The 20,548-nt window shown below is 40.5% G+C and overlaps 1 protein-coding gene and 1 pseudogene across 1 annotated transcript in view; one reads left to right on the top strand and one right to left on the bottom strand.

Moving 5' to 3' along the window:
• Positions 1-2,111: 2,111 nt before the first annotated feature.
• LOC102875580 lies at positions 2,112-3,082 on the bottom strand (annotated as a pseudogene).
• A 448-nt stretch (positions 3,083-3,530) lies between these two features.
• Positions 3,531-20,548, top strand: part of ASXL2 (additional sex combs like 2 (Drosophila)) — a 170,456-nt gene continuing 153,438 nt past the window's right edge. The window contains exon 1 of the mRNA XM_006880618.1: positions 3,531-3,802. Within this exon, the coding sequence (XP_006880680.1) occupies positions 3,746-3,802 (57 nt within the window). The 5' untranslated portion in view covers positions 3,531-3,745. The remainder of the gene's footprint in view (positions 3,803-20,548) is intronic.

Here is a 20,548-nt window from a genome sequence, read left to right on the forward strand (position 1 = left end):
TATGCATGAATAGGACCTGAAGCGCTTGCTGCACAGGGTCAAGGACTGCAGCCTTCAATATGGATTGAAGCTCAACATCAAGAAAACAAAGATTCTCACTCTGGGCTTATTGGCAGCATCATGATAGATGATGAAGACATTGAGTTGGTTGACTGCTGCTTCAGTTTGCTTGGCTCTACAATCAACACTCTTGGTACCAGCAGCCAGGAAATTAAAAGATGAATTGCATTGGGAAGTCTGCTGTCAGACACCTCTTCAAAGTACCGACGAGCAATGATGTCAGTCTGGAAACTAAGGTGTGCCAGATCAAAGGCCATTGTCATTGCAATCACTTGCTGTGCATCAGAGAGCTGACTAGTGATGAAAGAAAGATAGTGGATGCCTTTGAGCTGTGGTGCTGGGGAAGAATATTGAATAGCCTATGGACTGTCTATGAGGTGGATTGATTCAGTGACTGGGATAATTGGGTTGGGAGTGTCAGAGACAGTGCGATTGGCACAGGACAGAGCGGAGTTTAGGGCTGTTGTACATAGGGTCACTATGAGTCGCAGGCGACTCGATGGCACATAACAACAATAACACAACATGGACTGCTAGGAGAACAAATAGGTTCATCCAAGAGAGAGTGAAACCAGGCTGCTCCTCGAAGGCAAGGATTCTGAAGCTCTGTCTGATATACTTTGGACATATTGCAAGGCGGGACTGGTCTTTGGAGAGGGATGTTATGCTTGGGAGGGTGGAGGGACAGCATAGGAGAGGAAGACCCTCGATTAGATGGATTGATTCAGTCACTGGGTTGATGGAGATACGTGTGTTGGGGACAATAAGATTGGCAAGGAATAGAGCAGGGTTTAGAGCTGTCATACATATGGCCACTGAGTCGTGGCGACTCGATGGCACATAACAACATATGCATGCAAAAACTGGACAATGAATAAAGAAAAATAACACCTTTGAATTATGCAGTGAAGGATATGAAACATACCATGAACTGCCAGAGTAACATAAATCTATTTGGAAGAAGTATAACAAAAAAGCTCCTTAGTCTCAAGTACTTAGCACATATTGTCAGGACACCATACTGGGTGGAGTAGAGACTCAGCAAAAGATCCTCCATAGGTTTTTTTTGCCACAGGCAACTGTGTAGAACAATGGGCTCAAACATACCTTTGATTGTAAGAACCATTTATTTCCTTATGTTGTACATTGGTTGGGTTACTGCCACAATGAATCAGAATGCTGGACAGCAGCAACACATCCTACGTACCACAGCTTGGCATATCACTAAAAATTATTTCAAACCTAATTACCAACATGAGCACTGTTGTAGATCTTCTAGTAGACACAAGCTTTGTAAAAAAACACTCGAAAACATGAATTAGGAAATGATTCAAGTACAAGGTTTATTAAAAGCGATAGTTGGGATGGCCCATCTTTCTCACAGCTGTAAGTGACAGCAATACTGTACCCAGGAAGGATTCTTTATTTTTATTATACCAATTCATTTTAATGTAAATACCAAGTACAACATGTTTATATAGTTTTATATATAAGTAATGTAACAGGTTAATTATAGAAATGAATATATGGTCTGCTCTCTCCTTGCAAAGAGTTTTTTACCTGGACAAAGCTACTCAAAGACTAACTTATTTTACCCATCTGGAACAATTACTGAAGTATGTTCTGGACTTCATTGTAACACATGTAGGTGAGTACTTCACAGTAGCATTAGAACCCATCTACAGAGGGCAAAAACATTCCATCAACTTTGATACTAAGTTTTGACATCTGTGGTGCCTTTTAAAAAACTAAGTAGGATTACTTAGTGTATTCTATTTAAACTATAGGCAAATATATTGCAGCTTTAATTTGCTACAATAGACTCATTTGATGTTAGCTGTGGTAGGTTAAGATCATCCAAACCATGTGATATATTGGCTTCTTTGAAGGCATTTTATTTAAAGCTCCCTTGAAAGAGAAATTTTTAAAAATACCGTAATTTTTTTTAAAAAATGAATATATGATGTTTCACATTATACTTTCAAAATAAAATTAAATGGGTATGCTTCCTTGTCCTCTCGGTAGTTAGCACTGAAATCACCTTCAGATGGTTACAGAGCATCAATCAGGTCATCATCATCCATTCTTCCTTCTCATGTCTAGATTTCTTTGAAACATTATCATCATCTTCATAGCCTTTCCTCTTCTTCGTAATTAGATTAAGTGAAACCTCAGCAGAGTGACACCTCTCCAACTTTTGTTTCAAAGCAGCAACTTCTTCAGTTCTCGGTGGCTCATACTTTATCACCAAGTTTCTCATATTTTTCATTATATCTAGTAATTGTGACCAGCAAGTTCTGTTATCTTTCAGCATAAGGCACTCTGATAAATAGCTTTCCATGGTAATTCCAGCCCTTGAGGCACTCGATAAAATGGCAGTCAAGGCAATTTGGGAAGGTGTGTATAAAAGGTAAGCATCTGTCAATACCACTGTATTAAGAAAGTCATCAGCTGTTTTCCTCAAAATCTCTGGGTTTTCCAACATGGGATAATGAGTCTTTAAATCAATAAGGAAGCCCTCGAATGGTCTATATGGATTGTGAACAAAAAGGTGGAAATTAAGTTGCTGTATAAGTAGTAGTTCATATTCCAGTATCTGTTCAAGTGCCTTTTCCTGCCGTAGAGGACTCACTCTAAGGTTTCCAACAAACTGTGAACTAGATACATTGAATTCATCTACTTTACAGGCTAGAAATGCACAAGTGAGCATTATTATGCGAGGGTGATATTCCATTACTGAGTTATAAACATAGAACCTTTTGAAATACATACATGCTGTACCCACAACAGACCTTGGCATTGCGGGCTTAAATACCGAACAGAATTCCAGTAATCTGTTCTCATAGTATTTGCAGAGGATCATTTCTTCATGAGTCTCAAGAAAGACTGGATCATTTGGAAGAACCTTCCCGTTCGCCACCGCTTTGCATTTGAATTCGAGATTGGCGTCGACCCGAAGTCGTGCTATTTGCTCTTCACTGGCGAAAGTCCAGTCCCGCGTCTGGCTACTATTATGGTACATTGTGGAATGTGAGGTCAGACGCCGGTACCGGATGAGGAGACTCCGCAGGACGACGACGTTCGCTAGCACAAGAAGCTCCAGCCCCAGGAAGGATTCTAATAAACCTTTGGGATGATCACGTTCCGCTTGCGTAGGTCGGTTTTACTCTTGTAGGCGGGGACAACTCTTGTAGGCGGGGACAGAAGACGCTCAACGTAGAGTAGCGTCAGCTCCCTCCCCTCACGCGCATGCTCTGGAGGAGGGCCGGAGACCGGAAGGGCGGGGGTGTGGCCAGGCACCGCCGCCGGCCGGCTCTCTCCCCGCATCCCTTCGCGGGAGGCGGAGGCGCGCGCGCGCTCGCTCGCGCGACTGGCTGCGTACAGTAGTGACGGCCGCGCGGGAGCGGTCACATGACCATAGCTGCTGCCTGTACAGTAAGAACCCAATATGGCAGCGGCGGTAGCAGTGGCAACGGCAGCAAGAGGACCGGCCGCCCCATAGACACCCACCCCCTCTCCCGCGCACCACCCCCCGCGACTTCCTCTGCTTGGGTGCCTCTCAGCTCTGACTTCCCCTTTCTCCTATCTTTCCCGGCACCGCGGGAAAAGCAGCGCAGGGCAGAGCAGACAGGGAGGGCGGCCGGAGCCCGGACACGGGAGCCTCCCAGTCAGTTCAAGACCCGACATGAGGGAAAAGGGCCGTAGGAAGAAGGGCAGGACCTGGGCGGAGGCCGCCAAGACGGTAAGTGGGAGGGAGTAAGGGGGAAGGCCGGGAGGATCTCGTCCCCTTGCAACCTGCCAGTCACAGGGGAAAGGGAGGTCACTGGCTCAGCGACCTGGCCAAGGGGACACAAAACCTCGCGGGGAAGGCGACGGTTAGTGCCGAGGTTATGATCCCTGTGAGAATGGAATCGGCCAGCGGAAAGGGGTCGCCGCGAGGCTGCGGCTTCCCCAAGCATCAGCAGCGATTCCTCTTGGTGTTTTGAGTCTGTCTCTGGGTCAGGTCACCATCACTCTCACACCGGGATAGCCTTCTCCTCGGCATCGGAAAGTCTGCTGTGTTTGCCTAGGAACCCGGTTTTTCCCTTGTGCGGCTGTCGAGCCCCCATTGGATGCAGATAGGAGAAAGCTGTGCGTGCATCCAGCTCCGGAAAAGAGGGGAGCGCTGGAGCTTGGTAGAATTTACCCACTAGAGAAGACAGGCGGCGGGTCCCCAGCCCCTCTTGTTTGCGCGCTCAGATCCGGCGTGAAATCACGAGGCTTTTGTTTTTGTTTGCTGCCGGGGCTGAAAGTGCGGGAGGTATTTAGAAACGAAGTAACAGGTGGGACTTGCAGAATTTTTTTTTTCTGTTTCCGTAGAGACCTACTCTGAACAAGGCAGCAATGCATGGTGGGACGTGTAGTTTACCCGGGCTTTACTTTTCCTTGGCAAAATATTGGTAGTTTAGTAAACTTGTAATTCGTGAGTCAAAAGATTCTTTACAGATTTTGTTACTGCAAAAGTTAGTGATTTAGGAAAATAAAATACTGAATATTGGCGAGAAATATTGCTATGTGTAAGGCAAAATGAAAAGCTTAGATGCATGTTTAGATGAAACATTTGAGAAAGTGAAGTTGATTACCATGTTGAGGGTGTTGCCGAAAAGCACTAGGAAGTTGTTGGGTATTACAGAGTCGGAACCGGCCCATAGCTGACTTTGGCAGGTTTTCAGAGGCTTTAATCTCACGGGAAGAGATTGCCCATCCTTCTCCCGCAGAGCAACTGGTGGATATGAACTAAATGCCTTTGAAATTTCAGCTCAGCTTCTTGCCGGTAGGCTGTCAGAGCTCCCTGCCAGGACGTTAAACAGCAGTATTTATTGAAACCGGTTGGAAAGTGAGCAGGCATGGCAATTGTCTTTAATGGTGCATCATGTCAGTAGTACTTGGACAACATGGAGAGTCCTTGTACATGAACCTTTGTTATCTGTTACTTGGTCTTGTTTCTTAAATGAGTCTCTCTACTCCTCCTCCCCGAACCCCCCTGATTTTAAAAGGATTCACCGTGGAAAGTTTAGGAAACTATAGAAAAGTATATAAAAGAAAATAAAATAATTTCACCCTTCAGCAGTATCTGTTAATGCTTTATTTTACGACTGTCTAATATTTAGGGAGCTCTGGTGGCCTAGTGACAAGAACCTGTGCTGCAATCCCAAAGGCACACAGTTCAAGGCCACCAACTGCTCCAAGGGAGACGGATGGGCAGTCTGGTCCCCTGCTGTTAATTACCTCTGAAAACCTTCTGGAGGGTCAGCTATGGGTTGATTCCGACTCTGCGGTACACAACATGTAATATTTTACATTTTGTTTCCCAATTATATTTATTAAGTTTTGTGCATTTGTTTTGTAAACTGTATGCATTTCTGTTTTAGTTAGAATTGTGAGAAATTTAGTGAAAATGTCATTTTTATTTCCTGTCTTCATTTATATTCTCATTATTGTAATTGTGCTGGTAATTTCTCTCTAAAAGATAAAACGAGAAATGCCTTTTTTTTCAGTGGGAAGGCCACCAAGAAGGTTACTGTTTAGAAAAGATTAGTTTCTTTTATAAGACCTTTTTCTGTCATTAAAATACATAAAATGAGACTAATTGTAGGTAAACAGATTCTTACCTCCTAATTATGCAAATTACTATTAACTATCTAGAAAAAGTACTGTTGGAAGTAACACTTTTAATAAATAGTCTAGATACTGGGAGACTGTAGCAAATAGGAAAAATTAGTCTGCATCTCCTGGTCCAAATTTCCAGTCATAATTTCATGCTTATAATACAAGTTTTGTGTCCTAGCTATATGTATAATATTTAAAAGACTGAAAGTCTAGTTTGAGCAATAGACTTCTGAATGATTTTTCCAAAAGGACAGGGTATATGTGGCTTAACATTTTTATTTAATTCTGAGAAATTAATACGTCTTCATTGAAGTTATAATAAGTTTAGGGAAGAGAGTAATAACACTGATTGTTATGAGTCAGAGGTGACTTGAGGGGACCCAATAACAACAATAGTAAAAAAAAAATCTAGAAAATGTCTTTTCTTTTGAGTTGTTTTCATCTTCTGTGAAATGAAGGAGTTAAACTAGTGATTTTGACAAGTGAACATAAACTTTGACCTAAATTAACAAGCAATACACATATTTAGAGGATTAAGAGAAAGGTTTGTAAGTCTTAAGTTTACTTCATAAGCATTAAGGTCAAGTGTTCAAAAACCAAAGTTTTGCCAAAGAGATAATAGAAGGATTTACAAATAGAGGCAGTATTTGCTCCTTCCCCCTTCCACGTATGTTTTATACCTATATGATATATTTCCTGGCTCTGATTTAACAGCACACAACAATAATGACAATGTATATCTTTGTGATTTTACTGTCTATATTATACAGCTATTCTGGTTTTGGGAGCACTGTTAAAATAAGATTGTATTCCTGAAGGGAGCTCTGGTGGCCTAGTGGCAAGAAGCCACACTGCAGTCCCAAAGGTGCACGTTTCAAATCCACCAGATGCTCTGCTGGAGAAGGTGGGACAATCTCCTCCTGTGCCAGTCAGATCTAATTGGACAGTACACAACAAGAAGGGGGTTTAAGGACAGCGCAGGAGAGAAAGGCCTCAGATGAGATGGATTGACACAGTAACTAGGTAATGGGGGGTAGATGTGTTGGAGTCAGTGAGCCTCGCTCAGGATAGGGCAGAGTTCAGAGCCGTTGTGAATAGGGCTGCTGAGTCACACACTACTCGATGGCACATAACAGCAACAACAGGTAACATTACACATGTATTAAGTTTTAAAAATCGTAAGAATAATGAGATATCATCCCTGATTGGTGCCAGTGGTTCCTGTGTTCAGTTTGAGCAGGTTGGCGATTTGAATATGCCCATAGGTACCTTGGAAGAAAATCCTGGCAATCTACTTCTAAAACATCAGCTATAGACAACACCAAGTTGCCATGGGTGGCTGCCATTCATGAGTCAGAATCACCTTGATTGCACTTTACTTACTGATGGTGGGGTCATTTGGATGAGAAATTTGTATTAGATAGAGGTTTCTCTCTCATATCTGTGGCATCTGATCTGATTCATAGCTGACCTTCCAGCAGGTTTTTGGAACTGTAAATTGAACAGGAGGTAATTGTCTTTCTCTCTTCGAGCAACTGATGGATTCAGACTTTTAGAAAAACAGGCACTTCTTTTGGCTTAATAGCTCACTCCTTATGGAGGACTACACTTGTGTGCCATCAAGTTGGAACCAACTCACAGCTGGCCCTTCAGTGGGTTTTCAGAGACAGTAAAACGCACAGGAGATTGCCTGTTCTTCTGCAGAGCGGCTTGTGGATTTGAATCACATGCTTTTGGGATTGCAGAGCATCTTTTTGGCACTAGGCTACCAGAGCTGATTGGCTACCCTATCAGATCTAAATTTATGAATGTTTTCATACTAAGCTAGAGATAATGAGAACCATTACATTAATTTTAAGTCTGTTCAAAGTTAAGTTCATTCTTTAAAAAAAAGTAACATCTAAATATTCAGTGATATCCATGAGTATTTTAGCTGTTCTTTTTTTTTTAATATTTTAATGGAGGGAACACATTCTATCAGGACGCATCTAGGTAGTGATTCCGTTGTTACTTTTCATTAAAGCAGTGACTGACAAACAAGCAGGAATCTTAGATGTAATGTGTTAAAACTAGAATTCTCTCTCTTTTTTTTTTTTTTTTTTTACTTTAATCATATTTGTGAGGGTAAACTCCATTGGTGAGGGGAAATAAAGAACACAGCTTTTGAGCTGACAGACATCTGAGTTTTGGCAGAAATTGGGACTCCACAGTTTTCTGATCAACCTTGTGCTGCTCTTTAATCTCATATTTCTCCCCTGTGTCAGAGATCTCAACTCCCCGTTGGCATGGCTTCCACAACTATTGCTTCTTGTCAATGAGATTTAGCTGTTCTCTTTACAGAGCAGAACCTCCTTGGAAATAATTATAGTTGATTCCACACCCCTCCTTTTAAAAAATACTCTCTCCTTACTGACCACACTCTTTTGCATCACCTTTCTTTGGAATGGGAACAAATATGGGTTTCTTCTGTCAGTTGGCTAGGTAGCTGTTTTCCAAATGTCTTGGCATTGCCTAGTGAATTCACGCAGGGCTACTACGTTTATTTGTTGAAATACTTCAATTGCTATTCCATTCATTCTTGGGGCCATATTTTGTACCAGTGTCTTCAGTGCAGCTTGAACTTGTTCCTTCATTACCCTTGGTTCTTGATCATGAACTGCTTCCTAAAATGTCTTAAGTATTGACCCATTCTTTTTGATATAGTGACTCTGTATTCATTTTGTCATCTTTTGATGCTCCCTACATTGTTAAAGATTTTTGCCTGTAGAATCTTACAGTATAGCGACTTGAGGTTTGAATGTCTTCAGTTCTTTGAACTTGAGATTGCTGACCGTGTTCTTACTTTTTAATTTTCTATTTTCTTAGGGAGGGCGTGGAAAAGGCAGAAAGATGAATGAAAAAGAGTGAAAGTGCAGATGTACAAGTGAATGGAGGAAGGTCATAGCTGGCCCTGAAGAAACTTTATGAGAAACAATAAAATCTGATTTTATATCACTTTTCCATGACATTTCTTAAGAGTGACACCAGACTGGTTTCTGTAGAATCCATAATTATAACATTGGCTTATTGGTATGGTTACAGTAATTTATTATCTCTTATGCCTGCCACGACCTGGGGCTTAACCTCATTTCACCATTATTAACCCTGCAGTCTCTTTTATTATCTCTGTGTTACAGATCAAGAATCCTTTTATAGCCTCTGAAAACTCACTGTAAGGTCAGCTATGAGTCAACAATGAATAAGTGAGTGATAGAAAATTTGGATATAAACTTTCAATGGGAGATAATAGCTGGTTTCCCAGGCTATACATTGCATGGAAGGGTATTGGAGATTGTCCATCTGTTGCCTATGCAGCAGCTGGTAGATTGGAATAGCCAGAAAGGCACAGTCTTTGGTTTAGCATGTAACTCCCTATGGATTACACCATCAGAGGGCCCCTCCCCTTTTTAGAAGCATTTATAGAACATAAAATTAGACAATATAATCTTTATTTAGAAATTATAATAAAGGCCATGGTTCAAAATGGATACTATTAAAAAGAACTGCTTTTTAAAATTTATCGGAGTATTATTTGGGAACCTTTTTGCACAAATAGATGATTGGATTTGAGTGAACTTTTTTTCCTCATAGAAGCAAAATTCTTCTGCTTTTTGCTTGTTAAAGTTTGTGTTGTTTTTGTTTTAGCTTATCTTTTCTTCTGTCTTGTTTTTTATCTTCCTGCCCTGAAAAGTCCACAAATCTCCTAGCTCATTGAAGAGAAAAAAGAAAAATATTTTTTGGACATGGACTTTGAAAATTTCTATGACAGGCACTACTTCATTTCCTAGAATATGGGGAGGAGCTGAGAAAATGACATCAGATTTGCAGAAGTGCTTGCAGCTTCCTCATCTACAGATTATAGCTGCTCTTAGGAACTGTGCAGTTTTTGCTTCTGTATTGGAATTAAAAGGCTTTATGTTTTAACTACAAAAGCTATGTGGTAGCAGGCCATCATATGAAAGATAAAACTCACAGGAAACTGATCAGTCAGAATATTGGTAAAGCTGATTGTCTTTGTGCTTTTTACAAAAGAACACTGAGCAAATAACAAATGCTGGCGAGGTTGTGGAGAAACTGGAACCCTTATTCACTGTTGGTGGGAGTGTAAAATGATGCAACCACTATGGAAGGCTGTATGATGCTTTCTCAAAAAGTTGCAAATAGAAATACCATTAGACCCAGCAATACCACTACTGGGAATATACTCCAAAGAAACCAGAACTGCCCTTAAGCAGATATATGTAATCCGTGTTTATCACAATAGCAAAGAGTTGGAAACCAAATGCCCATCAACAAACAAATGGCTAGAGAAGCTCTGGTATATTCACACAATGAAATACTATGCTGCATTGAAAAACAAGGAACTCATGAAATATTATACAAAATGGGTGACCCTGGAGGACATTATGCTGAGTGAAATATTCCAGTCACAAAAAGATAAATATTGCATAATGCCACTGTTAGAAAGACTGACGTAGGGGTTGTAGTGAGACTGAGAAAGATGGGATAAAGAATATATACTGCATTGAAATAGATGAGGGAGAGAACTATTTAAAAGGGATGTATGATTAGGTATTATTATGACAAGAGTCCAGCACAAAGGCTGCATAGTGGAGTGGACTTGGGGGGAGGGATTGTATAACAGTGTAATAATTTTTACTTTTCAAAGAGAAGAGCAAATTGGGGGCGGGAGGGGTGGGCAGGGAGAAAACTGCAACAATGAATGAATGGAAATCCATAGTCTCTGTAAACTTTCATTAAAATTAATGATAATAAAAAAAGAAAGTTGGGCAATAAATAAAAAAACTAAAACAAGAGCACTGCGTGCCTGTCCCATTTTCCCAGAAGCAGTGTCATTGTTCATGATACTGCATGCTTTAGTATTGTACTGCAGGGAGACCCGAGAGAGCCCCAACTCAGTGAGACTGCTTTGTTCTTCCTTCTATTCTTCAAAGTTTTCAGCCTTTGACAGGCTAAAAAGAAGTTTTATTATCCCCGTTTTATCACCAATTTTAGTGGAAACTGTTTTCCTTCTCTTACATCTCCCTTACATAGTGGTAAGCTTTCTTGGGTCTTACTGTCTTTCGTGTTTTTTGGTATAGTGTGATTTAGTGTGTTTTAAACAATTAAATCTTAGTAATCTTTTAAAAAACCCAACATTTGCTTGTTTATAAAATAGTTTTTCTGTGACAAACCTCACTGTTGTTGCATTGATAAATTCTCTAATGGGCTTCTGAGCCTGGAAATAATAAATAATAACTCAGCCCTTTGAGGAAGGCTGGCTGCTGACTTAGCAGCCCAGTGTTGTTGTTAGGTGCTGTCGAGTTGATTACAACTCATAGTGACTCTCTGAACAACAGATCTGATCCCTGTCCTAGCCAGGACTATCTTTATTATCCCCAACACACTTGAGTCCATTGCTGCAAGTCACTTTATAAATCCATCTAGCTGAGGGTCTTTTCTTATTGCCTCTCCACCTTTCCATGCATGATGACACTTTCCAAGTTGTCCCCTAACAACATGCTCACAGCGTGAGAGATGAAGCATCCCCATCCTTGAACCTAAGGAGCACTCTGGTTGCACTATCTCTAAGACGTATCTGTTTATTTTTTTGGCAGGCCGTGGGATATTCAGTACTCTTCTCCAACACCACAACTCAAAGGTAGCACTTCTTCTTGGTCATCCTTAATCATTGTCCAGCTCTCAGATGTTTAGCAGGTGTTTGGAAAGACCATGGCTTGAATCAGATGCTCCTTAGTCTTCATACTGATATCTCCAACAGCTGACATTCCCAGTGTAGTAGATCTCCTGATTGCTGGTACCAAGAATATTGATTTTGGGTCCAAGAAAGAGAATACCGTTGACAATTTCAATCTTTCCTTTCTTTATTGTGATATTGCCTATTAGGCCAGTATTGAAGATTGTTGTTTTTTGAGATTGAGATGTAATCCATGTTGAAGGCTACATAGTCCTTTATCTTCTGCAGCAGTGACTCAAGTCTTCCTTGCTTTCGGCTAGCAAGGTTGTGCCATCTATATAAGGCAAGTTGTTAGTGAATCTTCCTCCAGTCCAGATGCCTCACTCTTCTTCATAAAGTTTAGCTTGGACCAGAAGGCAGTCATCAGAACAGAGCAAGGGAACACTGTATGGTTCAAAATTGGGAACGGTGTATGCTAGGGGTATGTCCTATCTCCATACTTTTTCAGTGTATATACACATTATCTGGGAGGCTGGGCTCTATGAGGAGAAATGTGGCATCAGGATTGGAGGAAGACACATCAGGAGTCTGTCATGCAGATGACACAATCCTGCTTGCTGAAACTGAGGAGGACCTGAAGCTCTTGCTGCAGAAGATCAAGGACAGCAGCCTTCAATATGGATTGAAGCTTAATATCAAGAAAACAAAGATTCTCACCACTGGGCCAATTGGCAGCATCGTGATGGATGGTGAAGAGTTTCAGCTTGTAAACAGCTTTAATTTGCTTGGCTCCATGATCAACACTTTTGGCACCAGCAATCAGGAAATGAAAAGATGAATTGCATTGGGAAAGTCTGGTGTCAGAGACCTATCCAGAGTACTGAAGAACAAGGATGTTAGTCTGGAGAATAAGGTGTGCCTGATACAGGCCACAGTCTTTGCAAACATTTGCTATGCATCAAAGAGCTGGGCAATGACTAAAGATGATAGAGGAGAGTGGATGCCTTTGAGCTGTGATGTTGGAGAGAAGTATTGAATATACCATGGATTCCTAAGAGAATGGACAGGTTCTTCCTGGAGAGGGTGAAACAAGATTTCCTTGGAGGCAAGGATTCTGAAGCTTTGTCTGACATACTTTGGACATGCTGCAAGGATGGACCAGTCCTTGGAGAGGGATGTCATGCTTGGGAGGGTGGAGGGACAGCGCAGGAGAGGAAGACCCTCAATGAGATGGATTGATACAGTGACTGGGTAATGGGGTAGGTGTGTCAGAGACAATAAGATTGGCACAAAATAGAGCAGGGTGTAGGGCTGTTGTACATAGGGTCTTTGTGAGTTGCAGGTGGCTCAGCGGCACATAACTACAATGATTGTCTGAGCATAAAGACTGAATAGGTATGGAGAAAGGATACAGCCCGGACACACACCTTTCTTAATTAAACCATGCAGTGCTTCATTGCTCTGTTTAGGCAGCGGCTTCTTGGTCTACGTACAGATTTTGTATAAGCATAATTAAGGAACCTCTGTTCTCCGAGTGGTAAGGAGCTGTGCTGTCAACCCCAAGCCATCAGTTTGAATCTGCCAGTTGCTCCATGTGAGAAAGCTCCTGTGTGACTTACTGCCTCTGGAAATCTGCTGGAGAGTCAGCTATAAGTCAGTTTTGACTTGATGGTAACAACAACAACATAAACATCATTTAGTGTCCTGGAATTTTCCTTCTCAGTGCTAGCTATAGTTTGTTATGATCCACACAATTGGATGCCTTTGCATAGTCGATAAAACATAGACATTCTTGTGGTTGTGTCTGCTTTAGCCATTATGCATCTATCTGACATCAGCAATTATATCCCTGGTGCCATGGCCTCTTTTAAACCCAGTTTGAACTTATAGCAGTTTCAGCATAGTAGAGATCATGTGATTGTCTTACTCAAAGTGGTCAATTCCAGTCTGTTTCAGCTCACTAATGCCTAGAATTTTTGTCTTTATTCATTTCATTACATTCTTGACAATTTCAGTTTTCCTGTATTCATACTTTATGCACTTCATTGTTCCATTATTATAATGGATGTTTGTGGTAGTTTCTCCTCACTTTTGAGTGACTTCCCATCTGGGCTCTACCCTATATTGTTCATAGGATTTTAAAAGTTCCGATACTTCAGAAGTGGTTGGCTAATCCTACTTCCTAGCCTGTCTTAATCTGGGAGCTCTGCTGAAACATGTCCACCTCTTCACGTCTTTTAGAGGTCTAGAAACAATGGTTTGTACAAATGTTATAGCGCAGGACAGCCCTGTCTTGATCTGCCTCAGGAAGCATGTCGGGACAGGTCCTGGTGCTGGCTCCTCCTCCAGAGTCATTCTGGTGGAAGGTGTAGAACGCCAGGCGTTTTGGGACACTGCCTCTCCTGCCTTTCCTTGATGCTGGCTCATCTATATGCTACCAGGGCTCCTTTAAGTGTCTTCTTGTTGTTAGGTACCGTAGCGTTGATTATGACCCAATGAACAACAGATCTGAACACTGTCCTATCCTGTTCCATCCTCACAATCTCTGACACTCTCAGACCCAGTGCTGCAGTCACTGTGTCAGTCCACCTGATTGAGAGTCTTCCTCTCCTTTGCCGTTCCTTCACCTTCCCAAGCATCTCCTGGCAGCATACCCTGAAGTATGTGAGATGATGCTTCATCATCTTTGCCTCCAAAGAGCATTTTGGCTGTACCTTCTCCAAGGCATATGTTTGTTCTTTTGGTATTCCATGGGATATTCAACACTTTTCTCCAAAACCACAGTTAAAAGGCATCAATTTTTCTGTCATCTTTAGTCATTGTCCAGCTGTCAGATGCATAGCAAGAAACTAAAAAGACCATGACCTAAATGAGGCACACTTTAGTCTTCAAATTGACATCATTGCTTAATAATTTGAAGAAGTGCCTGACTACAGGCTTTTTATCAATGATCTCATGACTGCTGGTACCAAGTGTATTGATTGTTGTGAAAGAAGCAAGTGCATCATGTTTTTGTTATGTTCCATCAAATTGCCTGAGATCCTATGTACAGCAGCTCAGAACCCTGCCCTGTCTTGAACCAAACTCACTAATTCTGACACACCAACCCCCGTTGCCTCTGTTACTATATTCATCCATCTCATCCAGGATCTTCCTCTCCTGAGCTGTCCCTCCACCCATCTAAATATGATGTCCTTTTCTAAGGACTGGTCTCTCCTGGCTGTGTGCCCAAATTATGTGAGACTGAGCTTCAGAATCTTAGGTTCCAAGGAGAGACTTGGTTTCACCCTCTCCAAGATAGACCTATTTGTTTTCTTGGTGGTGCACGGTATGTTCAAGACTTCTCCAGCACCACAACTCGAAGGCATCGATTCTTCTGTCATCCTTAGTGATTGTCCTAAAGCATCCTTAGTGATTGCTCTAAAGCATAACAAGTAATTGGGAAGACCATGGCCTGGATTAGGTGCACATTAGTCTGTAGGCTGATTTAGCTGATTTTCAGCACTCTGGAGAGGTCCCTGACAGCAGATTTTCCCAGTGCAATTCATCTGTTGATTTCCTGACTGCTGGTGTTAAGAGTTTTGATTGCCTAGCCGAGCAAGCTGTAATTGCTAACAACCTCAATCTCTTCTCCATCTATCATGATGCTGCCCAGTGGTGAGAATCTTTGTCTTGATATTGAGCTTCAGTCTATATTGAAGACTACAATTCTTGAGCTTCAAAAGTGCTTCAGGTCTTCAGTTTCAGCAAGCAAGTTTGTGTCATTTGCATAATGTAGGTTGTTGATGAGTCTTCCTCCAATCCTGGTGCACATTCCTCCTTATAAAGCCTGCTTCCTGAATGATCTGTCCTGCATGTCAATTGAAAAGGTATGGAGACAGAATGCATCCCTGATGCACTCCTTTCCTGCTTTTGAACCATGCAGTGTTTCCCTGCTCTGCTCCGGGACTGGGACTTCTTTTAGCTCCAAGAATAGGTTTCTCATAAGCATAATCAAGTGTTCTAGGATTCCCATTTTTCTCAAGGTTAGCCACAATTTGTTGTGATCCACACAATCAAATGCCTTTGTGTAGTTAATGAAACCCAGGTAGTCGTTCTTCTGGCACTCTTTGCTTTCTGCCAAGATCCATCTGACATTGGCAATAATGTCTCTAGTGCCATGACCTCTTCTAAACCCAGCTTGTATTTATGTCAGTGCACTGTTTCAGTTGTTTCTGTATAATCTTCAGCAGGATTTTCCTAGTGTGTGATATTAGTGATAATGTTCAATAATTTCCCCACACTGTTGGGTCATCTTTTTTTGTAATGAGACTAAGGTGTGTCTGATACAGGCCATGGTCTTTGCAATCACTTATTATGTATTAGAGAGTTGGACAATGACTAGGGAAGATAGACGGAGAATTGATGCCTTTGAGCTGTGGTGTTGGAGAAGAGTATTGAATGTACCATGGACTGCAAAGAAAACAAACAGATTCATCCTGGAGAGGGTTAAACAAGGTTACTCCTTGGAGGCAAGGATTCTGGGGCTTCGTCAGACAGACATGTTGTAAGGAGGGACAGGTCCTTGGAGAGGGACATCATGCTTGGGAGCGTGGAGGGACAGCACAGGAGGGGAAGACCCTCTATGAGGTGGATTGATTTCAGTGACTGGGGTAATCGGGATGGGTGTGTCAGAGGCAGTGCGATTGGCACAGGATAGAGCAGGGTTTAGGGCTGTTGTACATAAGGTCGCTATGAGTCGCAAGTGACTCAATGGCACGTAACAACAACACCAACGACAACAACAATAAATATAGATCTCTTCCAGTCAGTTTGCCAAGTGGGTGTCCTCCAGATTCCTTGCACATCCATGGCAGCATCTGTTTGTTGAAATATGTTGATTGGTATTCCATCAACAATAACAACAATTATGAATATATAGAAAATTTCATTTATATACCAGATATTTTTGTGATCCTTAGAGATGTTCCATAAAAATTTTTCTTCCTATAAAGCTTAATATCATGTATTGAAGTAGTAAATTTCATTCTTGTATTGCATATAGATGCCATTGTTAGCTCTCTTAGGAGGTTACGATTTGAATAAGGTTGGTCAGCTATATTAAGTATTATTTGGTAGAAATATGGCTTAAATATCTTACTTTTGAAAGAAAATTATTCTAATAACTGCAAAGTATTTGCCTTCAAAGACCCTTTCCAGATACATGTGAACATTGGAGAAAGTCGGTGATAATTCTTATTTCTGACTTTGCTTGACAGAATTAAATTGGCTAGCAATGAATGCATACATAATTAGTGTTGGACACCAAACCATACCTTTTGGTAAAAATTATTCTGTGTAGGACTTTAAACTTGAGAATTCTTTGTCTATTGAAATTTAATGGTTGATACTACCTTTAGAATGGTTTCTCATTGGAGTTGGCATCTTGGGAGGGCCTAAGTAATCTTTAGTCTTTAACTCAGTGATGTTTGAATTTTTCCGCTGGTTTAGCCATATTCAGTTGCAAATAAAGTGTTCAGGGATATTAATGACTCATTTCTAAATAGAAACACGTTTTAAAATATATTTTAAGTGTTTCTGGTGACTAGTTCCCATGTAGTATGAGAGGTTCTGAATGGCAATTTTTCTATTTAGTGTTGTGTATGAGGACTTATTGAAATTATGAATTGCAAGATACTGAGAGATAAAAATTTATATCAGTAATCAACCTGTGGAAGATACAATGGGGAATAGATATATTTAATAGCAGTTTGGAAAAAGCCTCATTAATACATGTATGAGATTTTTGGGGTTTTTTTGAGCAAAAATATTTAATAGGTTAAAAATAATGTCATAAAAGAGCTTAACTGAAGATTTCAAAGGGCTTCTTGAGAAGACAAAGCAAAGTATTATATTTGCAAGACTTGAAATTTATGGAGACTTTGGACATGTATGAATTTTTTTTTTAAGAAAATTATGTAATTTAAGGGCGCTCTCGTGTCTTGGTGATAAAGAGTTGCGTTGCCAACCCAAAGGCACATGTTTTGAATCTATCAGCAGCTCCATGGGAGAAAAATGGGCAGTCTCCTCCCATACAATTTATAGCCTTCGAAAACTCAATGACACCTAACGACAGCACGTAATTATTAGTTGGTAATTAGGAACAAGCACTTTTGGTGAAATTGTTAAAATACCACCTACAGGCTAATAAAAGTATTTTTGGAGACTGTACACCTGGCTATTGTTGTTAAATGCTGTGAAGTACGTCTTTCAGCAACTCTATGAGCAACAGATCTGAACCCTGGCTGTCTTGTGCCATCCTTATCATCTCTGATGTACATAAGCCCATTCTTGGCAGTTCTTTTGACAATCCATGGGATATTTGCTGTTCGTCTCCAATACTGTAACTCAAAGGCATAGATTTTTATTCTGTCATCCTTATTAATTGTCCATCTTTCAGATGTATAGCAAGTGATAGAAAAGACCATGAGTTGAATCAGACACATCTTAGTCTTTAAATTGATTATCAAAACTCCTCAGTAATTTGGAGAGGTCTCTGACTGCACACTTGCCCAGGGCAGTATATCTTCTGATCTTCCTGACTGCTGATGCGGATACCAAAGGTGTAAATTGTGGCTCCAGATAAGATGGAGTTGTTGACTGGTTCAGTCTTTTCTCCATCTACTACCATGCTTCCAGTGGTGAGAACTTTTGTTTGCTTAACATTGAAATGTCAGTATAGACTACCATATTGAAGACTGTAGTCTTTGATTTCCTGTGGCAAGCATTTCCAGTCCTTGTCATTTTCAGTCAGCAAGGCTATGTCATGTGCATAGTGCAGGTTGTTGATCAATCTTCCTTCAGTTTTGATGCTACATTCCTCTTCATCGAGTCCAGCTTCTTAGGTGATTTTCTCAGCATAAGATTTTTAATAGGTATGGAGAAAGAATATAGCCCCAATACACACCTTTCTTAGTTATAAACCATGCCATGTTCCCTTGCTCTTTTGGACAGTGGTCTCTTGGTCTAGATACAGGTTTTATATGAGCATGATTAAGTGTTCTGGACTTCCCATTCTTCTCAGTGTTAGCCAGGATCAATTTGACATCAGCAATGATATCCCTAGTACCACAGCCTCTTCTAAACCTTGCTAGAACTTCTGGCATTTCCCAGTCTGGCCGATTTTCAATAATCTTCATCTATAATATATTGTTTGATGATATCCACATTTTGTTGGCTCACTTTTCTTGGGAATGCGAACAAATAGGGATTTATTCCAGTCAGTTGCCCAGGCAGCTGTCCTCCAGATGTTTAACATTATTAGCTGGTAGGTGAAATTCAGAACCACAGTGAGATACTACTTCACCCCTACTTGAATGGCAGTGATTTTTTTTTTAAAAAAAACAAATAATAAATGTTGGCGAGAATGGGAGGAAGTTGGTGGAACTGGTGTGGGAAATAGTGTGGTGAATCAAAACAAAACCCCACAAAATTTAGAACTGTCATGTGACGCATCAAGTCTACTGTTATGTATAGACTCCAAGAACCTGAAAGTAGTGATACAGACCAACATATGTACACCTATGTTCATTGCAGCACAATTCAGAGTAGCAAGAAAAGTAGAAACAGTGTAAGTACCAATTAGTGGATGAATAGACACGCAAAACGTATTACATAAATATAATGGAATAATACATGGCCATAAAGAGGAATTATGTGCTTATACATGCTACACATGAGTGAACCTTTGAAGACATACCGAATTAAGTAAATCAGTTACAGATGGTCTTACTTAAACAATAAGATAATTAAGGTAATGTCCAGAGACAGTTGGTTAGCAATGTTTACCAAGAGCAAGGATAGGGGAAGCATTCTCTGGGAATGAGTAAATTCTGTGTCTGTGGTGATGGGAAAAGTGACATCATCAATTGATGTTCAACAAGATGTACAATAGGAAAAAGGTGAGTTGGCAATTATATATAATTTTACAACTACAAACAGAAAGGGAGCAGCTGCTGATACTAAGTTGGTACAAGCAGACACCTTTTGGAATAAGTTTTCTTGGTTTGAAGGTGTAGAGTCATCATTTGCTGGGATAGACTACTTAATCGGCCTAATATTCTTTCTTAGATCTTGTATTCCGCTTCCTACTTTTGAAAAGTATCTAGTGCCTTAAAATGGTAGTCAAAACAGTTCATCCTGGTTTGACTTCCTATTGAGAAGGATTCTGTATAGCTACCTCAGATGTACTGAATCAGAGCATATATTTTAACAAGATTCCAAAAGATGTTGAACTGGAACAGACCAGTTGGAAACTCTGGAGCAACTGAGGAAGGATACCCAGGAATTGGAGGAAGTCCCAATTGTAAGTCCAGTTGTTCCTTCCTTTACCATGGGATAAGAGGACTAGATAGATAAGAGGATAGATACAATTGAACACTTTTATCCAGGACTCAGTTGATGCATCATAATCAAAAGGGGAGAGATACGTAGAACAGAATTTAAAAAATCCTTGTGAATTCAAGCCTACTCACTGGGACTGAAGGAACCTTTCAATCTATTGCCCTAATCTGTTTAAGCCTTATACCACAGTTTTCCCAGTAGCATCTTTAAATAGCAGTTTAGATCATTTATTAAACACTTTGCCTGGAGCATTGTGCTCTTCTGAATAGTTATTTCTAAGAGATAATGAAGAGATTTTGGAAATGGTAAAATAATGGCACAACTTAAGAATGTAACTCAGTTGTGCATTTAGACATTGTTGTATGAGTGTTTTTGCTGTGAATTATTTCACCAAAAAGTAATTTTTTTTATAATGAAGAACAAAACAGTGGCCTTTTGAATTATCCAAATCTGCCGTTTACCTTGTACAAGTTATTTACACTAATGATCCAATGTTAACGTGTGTGTATGAATCATCAGCAGAAATCTTGTTAACTGCAGTATGATTAGTAAGTGTGGACTGTGGCTGGAGAGTCTACAAGTATTCAGGACTTGCTGGTCTTGTTGATTCATAGATCTCATTAGAGTTGTTAGGACTTAAACTGTCTAAGCTTTCTCATCTTTAATCAATCTATTACTGCTGTAGAATTGGAACTGAATCATAGCTGACCAGTGGATTTT

Source organism: Elephantulus edwardii, unplaced genomic scaffold (assembly GCF_000299155.1).
Source record: "Elephantulus edwardii isolate Elephantulus edwardi_28Jun2011 unplaced genomic scaffold, EleEdw1.0 scaffold00009, whole genome shotgun sequence".
NCBI lineage: Eukaryota > Metazoa > Chordata > Mammalia > Macroscelidea > Macroscelididae > Elephantulus > Elephantulus edwardii.